Source organism: Ziziphus jujuba, chromosome 9, assembly GCF_031755915.1.
Source record: "Ziziphus jujuba cultivar Dongzao chromosome 9, ASM3175591v1".
NCBI classification, from domain to species: domain Eukaryota; kingdom Viridiplantae; phylum Streptophyta; class Magnoliopsida; order Rosales; family Rhamnaceae; genus Ziziphus; species Ziziphus jujuba.
Window position 1 is genome coordinate 4,035,495 of NC_083387.1, and position 12,237 is coordinate 4,047,731.

General features: G+C 32.2%; 1 protein-coding gene across 3 annotated transcripts; it reads right to left on the minus strand.

The window, feature by feature from the left end:
- Positions 1 to 1,507: 1,507 nt before the first annotated feature.
- On the minus strand, positions 1,508 to 8,709 carry LOC107425821 (lysine-specific demethylase JMJ31). 3 transcript variants are annotated; one of them, XM_016035866.4, is made up of 15 exons: positions 8,399 to 8,709; positions 8,228 to 8,305; positions 8,021 to 8,104; positions 7,735 to 7,914; positions 7,490 to 7,558; positions 7,311 to 7,380; positions 6,388 to 6,460; positions 6,090 to 6,206; positions 5,088 to 5,207; positions 4,948 to 4,966; positions 4,284 to 4,368; positions 3,826 to 4,151; positions 3,290 to 3,405; positions 3,090 to 3,183; positions 1,508 to 1,830 (listed from the first exon to the last, which is right to left on the minus strand). In XM_016035866.4, the coding sequence occupies exons 1-15, from the start codon at positions 8,486 to 8,488 to the stop codon at positions 1,762 to 1,764; spliced, it is 1,590 nt and encodes a 529-aa protein (XP_015891352.3). In that variant the 5' UTR covers positions 8,489 to 8,709; the 3' UTR covers positions 1,508 to 1,761. The 3 variants fall into 3 exon arrangements, with proteins under 3 accessions (XP_015891352.3, XP_015891351.3, XP_024933380.3); XM_016035865.4 differs by having other exon boundaries at positions 7,254 to 7,380; positions 8,399 to 8,708; XM_025077612.3 differs by having other exon boundaries at positions 7,254 to 7,380; positions 8,021 to 8,138; positions 8,399 to 8,440.
- Positions 8,710 to 12,237: the final 3,528 nt, after the last annotated feature.

Consider the following 12,237-nt stretch of genomic DNA (forward strand, 5'->3'; position numbering starts at 1 on the left):
TGACCCTTTATCAATTTCTGTGCACATCCCCACATAACAGCCTTAGGTTGGCTGCTTAACCTACAATAACCTTCACACAATTGAACTACAGCTTCCTTACTTTGTTACATAGCCAGCCTATTTTTCGATTGAGTACTGTTTTATTTTCCTTTTTCTTTTTATGAATTTTTGATTGAGTACTGTTAGGTTATCAAATTTGTATATAAATTTGATAATATTAGTATATTAGTACGTGAAAATTTATACCATAAATTCTAAACCTTTTGTCAGTTGATAAATAACATATAAGGGACAAATTTGAAAGCTCTTGTATTACTGTTGTCAATTTCTGAGTGTCATGGGTTGGTAAATATAGATAAGAAGTATAAATGAACAATATATGTATTTTTGATTTTTTTTTTTTTTTTTTTTTGGGGTAAACATGAACAATATATGTATGCACAAATTTAGATGCAATATTTTTACGGTTATTTTATGACTTTAGGTTTTATCTAAATTGATCATAAAAGAGGTCTCTTCAAATGGCGCTTCATTCACAAGAGCTTTTGCTAATTGTGGGAAAAAAGTGTTACTCCAAACATCTTAGTCAAATAAAAAGAATTACCAAAAAAAGTTTCTCAAATACAACTGAGTATATCCACCAAGAGAAAGAGGGAGAGAGAGAGAGAGACAGAAAGAGAGAGAGAGAGATAGTGAAGCCTAGGGATTAATGAAAGGAGGGTTTGGGTGGTTATGGTATATCCAAGCTTTTAGAAAGTATATATATAAGTTGCAGGGTTTAGGATACAATATATACCATTTGCCTAGTAAAAAAGACTCTTTTTTATCACCCTCTGCTCCACAACCAGACAAACTAAAAGCTTCTCTTCTATTCTTTCTCTTCTTTCTTTCACAACAGACTTGCATATGTCATCTTCCACCAGGGAATCTCTTCCTCTACATATCTTCCTTTTTCCCTCTTTTCTTTCTTCCAACTCTAATAATTACCAAACCTTTCTTTTCCATGCTTTGTTTTTTTTTTTCTCCTTTTCCCTCTCCAGCTGCAAATTCCCACAGAATGACCCTCTTTTCCACATATCTCTTAATGAGTGTTAATATATTTAATAATAAACAAAGATGTAAAATTATACATTCTCATTGCGTTTTGCATCTAGTTATTACTTCTCTGACCATTTTTGTTCTTGTCATTTTCACAAGCTTAGCTAAAGAAACCTGCTAAAGGAGTATGGCATCAGTTTCTCGATTAAACAATCATAAGAAGCAAGTTATTTTCTAATTCAATATATCGCTTCCCACCAAGCTTATGGTCGTTTAATGGGAATATTGATTACCTCAGCATATAACTAATTGAATCTCAAATGCTTGAATTTAGAAAAACATAAAACATATCAAATTGTTACAACGTTAATTTTTCCTCTTTAATAGATGAAAATTAACAGTGCAATCTATCCGCCCATGACGGATCTAGAGCGGAACGTAAAGGAATGAACTTAAATCAGACCAAAACTTCAAAAACAATTCAGAGTTGTAGTTCAATTATAGTATAAATTAGAACGTATGTAGATATCCAATGCTTACAGCTGAATCAAAAGTTAGCGGTGATTTTAGTTCCTTTAAAACAGTAGAAAAATACATGTAAGAAAAACGTAAAAAAAATGAAAAAAGCTCCAGCAGCACCGAATATACACATCAATTATATTCTCTCAAGATACCAGAGACCCGGAGGGACCAATTTCTTTAAAGGAGTGCTTGCAGAAACTCTCATCTAAGCCCACGTGTTGGCCCACCCAAATCAAATCCCACAAACTTGTCCAACACATTCCTGAATGCCTGAAAAGAAAAATTAAACAAAAATAAAAGTGTTAATCTGCTTAAAAAATAAATCATGGTTCCTCATGCATTCCATCGCCTGAACAATTTGTTTCATATTCATCGGATTCTGAATGTTTTGAAAGCAATGTGCAGCCAATCTTTTAGACGAGATGTGTAAATATTTGGAACAACTTCTACATGTTTGTCAAAGCATTCGATTTCTTGATAAGTTCCAAAACACTTTGAATTTGCATCTTTTGTTACGCTTGAGTTAATTAGTGAATAATCAAGAACATCCAAATTGTGCTGCAAATTTTCAATTTACTGCTCGAATATGGAGGAGAGTAGACTGTATAAATCCACAAGATAAATATTGCACGAATATCCACTAGGCTGAAGATGATATAAAAATGTAAAGAAACAAAGAAAAGCAAGGCATCCAAAAGAAAATTCTACAGAGTCTGCTCATTTTGAGAAAAAAAGCAATGCCATCAAAGTTATTCAACAAAAAGATTGCCATGAGAGTTGTGCTAGACAGGAAAGAGCAATTGGCATTACAAGGAACCATGCTTAGTTAGAACTTCCAGTAAACTAACAAGAAGTTTAGAATTGTGCATGCTAACAAGTACTACTTGATACAAAAAATTGCTTGATGATGTTTTAATAATGAAAAATCTATTATCTCTGATAAAGGAAACAGTAATTGGAATAACTTTGAACCCTTGTTCCCCACCCAAGCTCTATTAATGATAAAGTAACCTCAAGGAAAGAAAAGAGCATTTGTTTGAGCACAAATAGCCAAACTTTTAGAAAGTTTTCTTGGCACCAGTTCATTCACATGAAACACTCTTACCAGCAAAAGTCCTAAGAGTAGAGTAAATTTATTATTTTCTGGGACGTTACAAAGCAGTAGATGGTGCAAACAGAACACTATTACTAGATGTTTAAAATGAGATGTTTTAAAACAGACGAGTCATGTTTTTAGTCAATCAAAACCAAAGAGATGGTTCATGATCTTCATAGGAAGGAAGGCCCAGACAACATCCCATTTTCGCTTTCCCCCTCCCCAACCCCTGACCCAGAAAAAATAAGTAAAGTAAAAAAGAAAAATGTCTATATAGTCTTACATTATTTTAATGCATGAAAACCTACCTCCTCAACCTATACAAGCACATTTCAAAGAATTATCTATATTTGCTGTTTATACTTCACATTCTATTAGGGGGACATGTTCATGCTGAGTTCCAGATACAAGCTTCGACAGAGCACAGTATTACCTGTAGGGCAAATGATTCTTTCCCATTCAGAATGGCATCCATTGCCGCAAACTGATCATCAAAGGCACCATAGAAAACCTTGTAGAATTTGTTCCTGAAATAAGGATTAACATGTAGAAACCAAAAGTAAGATGAATACCATTTGTCACAGAAAATATAAATGAGAACCAAAAGAAGGATTATGGGAAATCAGTATGTACCTATCGTCCTCAGTGGTACGTCGATCTATCTCATCAAACTTACGTGTGAGGACTTCAGCTCCCACCGGTGAAAGCAAATGCAGTATTAGAGCCTCCAGAGTTCTTGGGAAATTTCTCTAAAAGAGGAAATAGAAATAGATAATAAGTTCTATATAAAAAAGTGAAATGAATTCAAAATCTGAAGTTGAGTAACAATGAACTATCAAGTGCTATTCACCTTAAAAAAAAAAAAAAAAAAAACCTATCATCAAGTGGATCAGAACTTGAAGAGTTCAATGATGAAAAACAATATATTACTGGACAATATGCGAAGGGCGGCATCTGTATTGTGATGAACGTTAGACATAATACTACCTAAATGATGCCAACTGCCATACATACTTTCATTTACAGAGCTCTGGCCATCTATTCTATAGTCTTGTGGAATGAATCAATAAAAAGCGCAACTCAAATGTATAGTATCTATAATCTAGCCATGCCACAAATTCCATCCATCTATTAAAAGTTTAAGCTTTTATTAGAAATAGAATACTCACTGCCATAGCAAGAAAGACACTTTGAAGAGTGCATGAGTCAAGGGTCCAAAGAATTTTAGCAACTGGATCATCTTCCAAGCTAAATGAATCAGTTGTCATAGTTTTTTTGTATTCAACTTTCACACTTGCGGTAGAATCAGCTGTTGAAGTGGATTGAACTGGTTCAACATGATCAGCAATATTAACAGAATCATGAACCAAAGAAACAAGTTCATGAAGAGCCTGGATGGAAAATGGCTCCAGTTCATGCAACGTATTTCTCTGCTCTTGTGTTCCATTTAAATCCCATTCCTCACATGTCTGATTTTGGTTGTCAGTACTATTATCTGGATATGAAATTATTGAACTCTGGTAAGCTTTAAACCTCAAATTCCATTTCTCTACTCCTTGAAAAAATGGAAAGACAAAGACACCAAGTAACATATAATAGATCTCTCAGTAAACAATAAGAAATTGACCTCCTTCTCGTTTATCCAGCAGCTCACACATATTCATTTTTGTCTTCGGCATTTCTGCAGAAGAGTCCTTACGTAGAGCTTCATCCTGTCCTAATTTATAACAAATATATAAATAAACGTACTTAATAGGTGGAACAAGAAACATCAGAAAAGGAATATTACAAAGAAAAGTGGAAATAAAAAAGCATATTTGATTCCCACATTTAATGAATAGAGACAAATATAAACTAATAAAGTTAAAAAGAAAATATGAAAAATGAAGTAAAAGTTCTACAAATAGATTGCTAGCTAGAGTCGACAAAAATTTTATCTATATTGTCCAAATCAATTGTGATAAATCATGAGTACTTTTCTTAGACATGAAGTTTCGCAAGCTTTCCCACAATAAATTGATATTAAATAGTAATTTTTGAAAATTTTTATAGGAATTTAAGATAAATAGATATATAGAAACAATGTTATATATCTTCTAGATAGAAGCTCTAAAAATCTTTCAATCAAATTGTCGAAATAGAATCTATATATTTATTTTCCTATGGGAATAATTTGAACGAGTAGAATATGTTTCTCATCCCTTGAAAGCAACTAATGTTGACAAATATGCTACAAACTTGAAGTAGTGTAATCTGGATAGAAATCACACACACATGAGTAAGACACATACCATTTCCCTGTCCGTTAATCTTCCATTTGAAATTTGGATTTGATGCAGAAATGAAGCATGAAATAAATATACAATCAAGTTAGCTTTTTGTATTAGCAACACTTTTAACTGACATTAAAGATAAATTCAACTGTAAGAACCTCCTCAGTATTCTTCGTAAATAATATGAATCCATGTGTTCTAACATGCTTGACATAATGTTGGAGCGCCACCAAAAGTTAACAGCAATGGTCATTTCATCACTATCTACCTGGTGGAACCTACAGCGAAGAGACAAACATCATTTAACTTGATGGTATACCAGGAGAAAGGTAAACTTGACATAATGACAAATATGACTATGAAGAATAATTTCACAATAACAATGATCAAAACAATAGAGGGAAAATATACTTTTTGTAAAAACACTCGTATCATATCAGCAAACAATTGACACACAAGTGAAGGGGTTTTATTTTCTTCTTCATGAAACATTGCCAGGACCAGGAGCTTCAGATTCTTTCCTTTTTTCCCTTTTTTTTTTTTTTTTTTTTTTTTTTTTTTTGGGACAGCACAAGTGAGAAAGGAGCTTCATATATATAACAATAAAAGCATAGACCAGAAGTTTCTTCAAACTCTTTTTTATATAATGTCAGAAGCTGGATTACATGGCAATTAGAGCACCCAAAGAAAAAAAACAAAAAGCAACACCTACCAGGATTTGGTTATTTAAGTTGGGAAAAATACTGGGCAAGCTTTAGAAAATAAATTATATAAGCTATACATTCTTACAGAGGGAGTAGTCAATAACAAATGAAACAATAAGGCAATGACCCGCACAATGGTTTAAGTTACACATGCACACAACGTTGCCAAAAATACAAAGCACATATTTTAACTTTAACTAAATCATCTTTTTCCTTGCTGTAAAACCGTAATACCTATCAATACCACACTAGGTAGATATCACATTCTCAGTCTCATGACTACGGAAAGTCAAAAGCAAAATTAGCATGTGAAGAGAAAGAGATGATGATTCTGAACATAAGAATATGTAATTAACATATCTCTTGGAAGAAAAACAACTGGGTTCGGTACTTTTATATTAACAAAGAAGGGAAACTCTTCTAATGGAATAAATACACAGTAGATTTAATCCTTACCATCCTTCAGGAATGAAAAGTGCATCACCTGCATGAAGAATAACCGTCTGTGAGTACTCCATTAAGCATTTCGCTCTTGGATATATTGAAAAGTTTGGGTTTTCCAAAGCAACAGAACTGCAGAAAAAAAGCAGGGGAAATCAGAATATATATGTGTGTGCATGTGTTGAAGACCACAGAATAGAAACATTGAGTACTGGTCATTATGCAACAATTAGAAGTTTAAGATTTCCCTAAGCTAAGGAGTATAAAAGAAACAAGATCTAAGTTAATATCATCGATTCAGAAAGTAGAATACCTATGATTTGATGCCTCCCCATATATAGCCATTGGATATAATGTTGGACTTGCAGAAGGAGGCCATAAAACCACTGTGAAACAAACAAGTTTGTCAAACAAACCCCCCCCCAAAAAAAAAAAGCATCAAGTTTGACAAAATAACATTAATGCAATAGAAAATCAAATAAATTGAAATAGAAAATAAAATCTCTTCAACCAAAGTCCTCTGCTCTTACCATCCACTATAAAGTTGTTACCACCAAAAACCATAAAAAGTGAGAAGAAAGAAATGGAAAAGAAAAACCACTTTGAAGGCATACAAATACAACATGCACTCTTACACAACAAAGTTGCATTAGTTGAAATCTGCCTGTGATTCATTGTTAAAGAACTATTGAAATGCAGCTCGTAAAGGTTAAGATATAAATCTTCCACCATCTCCACCCCCAATCTTGCAATTTTCTAACAAATCCTGAGACACCAATTCAATCCTCTTCTTGACCAACCCATACAACCATTCCCCGGTACTAACCAATTTGATACCTACAATTATGCAACCAGATCAAGAAAACAATCTTCAAGCAAACACCAATTAAAACAAGTAACTTAGACCATATTGCCTACCAAACTGTAAAACATTTTTCTAACACAGGCCAACTCTTGACTTCTATATACTAGTCACACCTCCTATCAGCCAATAGAGCCATCTACAATACATATCAAGCCAACAACTAGTCTCATACTATAAAATACGCCAAGGGATGAAACATTGTAAGCCACATAAACAAGATTTCTGTATTCTCTTCGCATCTATAACCATGTTATCAACATCATAAACCTAAACTCAGAAACCTCATTCACCAAGGTTGGAGAAAATTACTGAACCTCGTTTGCAACCAGCAACTAAGCATAAAAGGTTATGGTGAGGATCATAATGAGTACTTGATCTAGCTTCAGCATTGTTCATCCACAGGTTGATAGATGATAGAACTTTTTCCTCCAAAAATATGGGCTGCATAAATCAATGCCAGGCAATTAGTAATTACATGTGAGAACCAAAGATTCTTAAGTAGAGGGCTATAGAAAAACCTATGAAGGACAGGTCAAATAGAGGAACTAACCATTTGAATATCATCCCTCAAAGCTTCCAGCTGAACGTGCTCTTCGTTCTCAATATTCATTATCGGTACCTAAATTACATACAATCAAGGAAAGATGCAACACGGTTATACTTTGTAATGAATGAATTAGGTGGAGAAAACTACACCATAAAACTGAGAATTTATAAATACGGTTTCAACGGCAATAATGAAGAAAAACATAATTAAAAAAGATATCCGGTGCCTTAGAGCTTCGAAATAGGAACCTGTGCTAAATAAATTTGTTGATGGGCATCATCATAAGGCAAAGACTCATTGTAAGATTCAGACTCTGCCATCCCATTCCTTTCCAATTCATTATTAACACCACAAGGTCCACAAACACCATCTGTATTTTGCAAACGTTGCTTACAGAAACCGATAAAGGCAGAAAATGGCAGTGGTACCTACAAAATGTAAAGAAAGCAAATTACTAAGAGCTAATGTGTTCCAGGGAGAAGCAGCTACTGAAAGCCACATAACTCAAATAACACGAATTATATATGTCATTACCCTCTCATGGCTTCGGAGATCACCATAGAATACAGGTGCAGATCTAGATAGCATAGCCTCCACAGTACATGATCCTACCCTTTCCTAAATATCAATTCGAAATCGAGCACATGTTTCACTTGAAAGACATAAATTCAAAAAATACTCTACAAATGACAATTTCTAGAAAACTAAAAATACAATCAAAAAACTGAAACAAAAACGAACCTGCAAATAGTCAAGACCGTTCTTCTTAGGATTCCAATTGAAGACAGCTTTCCAATCGTTAACGCATCCCCTAAAAACCTTTACAGGCAGATAGAGAAAAAAGCTAAAGAGAGTGAATATTTTCCTGTAAGTAAAACAAAACATAGAGTTTTCATAAAGAGTTTTGCTTACTGCGGGAACGTTTGCGGATTCAATCAGAGATTCGAAGTCTATGGCCGTTGGAGCCACTTCAAAACTTCGAATTTGCAGAGGCTTCTCCATTCATTCAGTTGCTTTTAGCGGACGAACGAACTCACTGAACTTTAGTGGAAACAAAAAATTTTGAAAACAACAAAAATATTTTACAAAAATAGTTTTTTAAAATAGCAAATGAGTTGAAAGTTCGAATAGTTTTTTAGTTGCAGTTATTTTGTATACAAGTCTTTTACATGCCCATGAGAACGGAGATGGCACATCACTGCACCGCCAGCAGTATATGAAACGTAAGGGCACGATGAGGCTGACATATCTTATTGCACCGGATTCTGTATTTCTTCGTCAGCCCAATAAATCGACCAAAGAGTGCCAGGCGGCCCAAGCCCAATAAGAGGCCCAATGTTTTACAACTTTATAGTGCCAGTGCCACCCCTACTAATAAATAACAAAATAAAAATATTAACTAAATTTATTTTGTTCCTGATGAGTACCAATTCAACCTCTTAAGTATAAGAAAAATATTTTTGAAAGGAGGGATTAGTATGCTAAATTCAAATTCAGTGACAATCTTTTCAAGATCATTATTCTTAGCTGAATTCGTATGTGAATTGATTCAATTTGTGTATGTGAGCGTTCAAAAACTCTTATAAAATAAAACCAAAATTTATATATATATATATATATATATATATATATGTAGTTTACAAAATTTAACTCCAACAACCACCTCAAAATAAGACATGAACAAAATGCCACACATACAACGCTTTCATATGGTGAGCCTAGCCTGTACATTATATAGGACTATATGTGGGTCTATTCCGGTACAAATATAATGTTGTGCACTGTGTACTAGCATATGTGGTAGGTGGGGCGACACAGCGTTATTTCTCAAAGTGCGAGAGATAAAGTAAATGAGTTCTGCCTGAGACTGTGGAGTCAAAAGAGGGAGAATGAAACCTCTAAATAATTCCAATGGCTGGCCACTCTTCAATGAAAATTGTATTGTCGTGTGGTTAGTGTATTTGTTTTTGTATGTCTGCCAATGCTAAGACTGAATCATTAGGTTTAGTCGTGGTTAGCGTATTGTTTGGATGTCGGCTAATGCTAATTGGACCGCATCGTTAGGTTTAGTCTGTCTCATGGGTTTGCTTAAGCTGTAGTTTAATGTTGGATTTGGGAGGTTAGGTTATTTTCTAGTTGATGTGAGTTGAGTGGGTTGGTTGACTGAGATTATAATGAGTACTATGTTTGCTACTGTTGTTTATCCGATTCTTTTTGGCTTACTGAAAGGCACATCCCTCCCCCGCCCCACCACTAAAAACAAAAGGCACCCTGGTAGGTTGGAATTTTTCTAAGTTTGCTATAGACTTTATAATCTAACAATAACAAAGATAATATCTGTTACAAACAAAAAAATGTACTTGTTTTCGAAAAGATTTGTCTCTGTAATTCTTTTTATTTTTAGTAAATTTATTCATTTTCCTTGTCATCATTCATTTACAATCTAATAGCATAGGTAGGATTGTTACGAGTTGATTGTTTGTTTTGGGGTGCCTTAAGTTAATGATTATAAATTTATTGGAAGAATAGGCATGGGTCACGTCAAAGAGTTTGTTTTAAAAAATATTGTACATTTTCAATTTGTATTATTTTGTTTGTTATTATTCGATTCTATGTGGATTTCGATGTGTCATGGGTGATTTTGAAAATAGTTATTAAATTAAATAAAAAATATATATATGAAAAACTACAATTAAAGTAGCAGAATTCAAATTCCGAGTTTTTTTTTTTTTTTTTTTTGGGATAGACAATTCAAATTTCGTGTGTTGACACGCAATAAAAAATATACAATAAAAATAAAGGAGGAAAAAAAAAAAAAAAAAAAAGGGATTGGAAAGAAGAATCAAAAGTCAGCAATTGGGAAAAAGCTCAGACCCGAATCCCCCACCCCCAGGTCCGCAACTCTTGCGTTTGAGTAATCGAACCTCGGGGGCCCACTTTCACGCGCTTTGCTACTGAGGGACCCTCCTAATATCCTTTCCGTTTTTCCGTTTTCCTCTCATTTTCTCTTATTTGTAGTGAATATATTCAATTTAGAGTTTGATGGATTTAAAATGAATTATAGACTTTAAAAAATTTGATGAATTGTTATGAAATTCTACAGACTCCATAAAAATTTTGTAAAAATCTAATGAAATCTTTGAATTTAAAGGTGGATTTCATATTGACAATTTTCTTTATAATTTTCCTGTTAAAATCCTTTCAAATCCATTAAAATCTATTATTTTTTAAAATCTTTTAAAATCAATGACTTTTTGAATACCATCATATTTTAAAAGAATTCTATAAAATCCTAATTGAATACATCTAGATTTTAATGGACTTTTATAAAATCCATCAAAATCTGAATTGAATATTATTAGATTTGTATGGACTCCTTTAAAATCTAAATCGAATACCTCAAAACTTTAAAAGACTTTTAAAATATTTTAAATTCTAAATTGAATACATCCCTCTTATATTCCTTCTCTCAATTGCCACGCGCTTGTGCTTATTTTTAAAGGGAAAAAAATACATGTTACTCTTTTATAGAATGAAAAATACATTTTGTTAATGTCCCAAAAAAGAATGAATAAATACAAGTTGTTATCTTTGTTTTTATTTTTTTGAAGTCCAAATTAGAATTATGAGAATGTTTGGTAATTGGTAAACGTATAACTTTTTTTCTTTTGAAAATTCTGAGAAAGATTTGATAAATTGATATTTAAGGAGAATTTTATTATTATTTATCATTATTAATGATGATTATTAATTTATATAATAAATTTTAATTAAAATATTTTATTTTATTATTTTTATATTATTATTTTGAAAATATATCATTTAAATGATCAGTATATATGTCATATCGATTAGTTCAATAAATATTATTTCCATTTTAAAAAATTTTAAAAAAATTTTATTAGATCTACAAATATTTTCTCAAAAAAGTTTTTTCTAGCAAATTTTGTGTACATATTGATATTAAACTTTAGCAAATACGTATTTTTTACTTTTTGTCAAATAGCATAAAAAATCTAAATGTTTTACTTTTCAGTAAAAAAAACAGCAATTAAATAGTTAAGTGCATTAAATATTTATTTGTTTATATATTCATTAAATATTAATTTACTTACTAATTTTCCTTTCTTTTTATTAATCTCGCCTAACAGTTTCACTGAGAAACACAAAGCATCCGGAAGACTAAACATGCATAAACTTTTTTTTTTATTGTTTTTATTTGAAAGTATTATTAAAACCTTTTTAAAAAGCACGCACACACACACAATTATTCATGTACATGTTGGCATGATGCGTACGATGTAAATAAAATACAGCAACTCTGAATTCCATATTCTGTTATTTTGTTATTATTAAGATATATATATATATATATATATATTTTTTTTTTGAAAATGTAAGTCCTAAAACTAAAAGATTTTTTTTTTTTTTTTAAAAAGAAAAGTAAAACTATTTAAGTCCCGTAAAATAGTCAACAACTTGACACCAATCGGACAAATATTGGAAAATAATTAAAAATAACAATGATAACACGTAAGCATACAAATTAAGTTCCAAGTCTCTTCAAATCAGCACTGAAACATGATAAGTGTTAGAGATAAAACAGCTGGTCAATTTTTATTCCAAGTTATTGTCAACGATAAGTTTTCTTTGAACAAATAAAAAGAAAAAAACAAGGCCAATATCCAAAAGAAAATTGTATTAACATTTTACAAGATATTGAGATTGCCGTGTAGAAGTGACCCCACCAG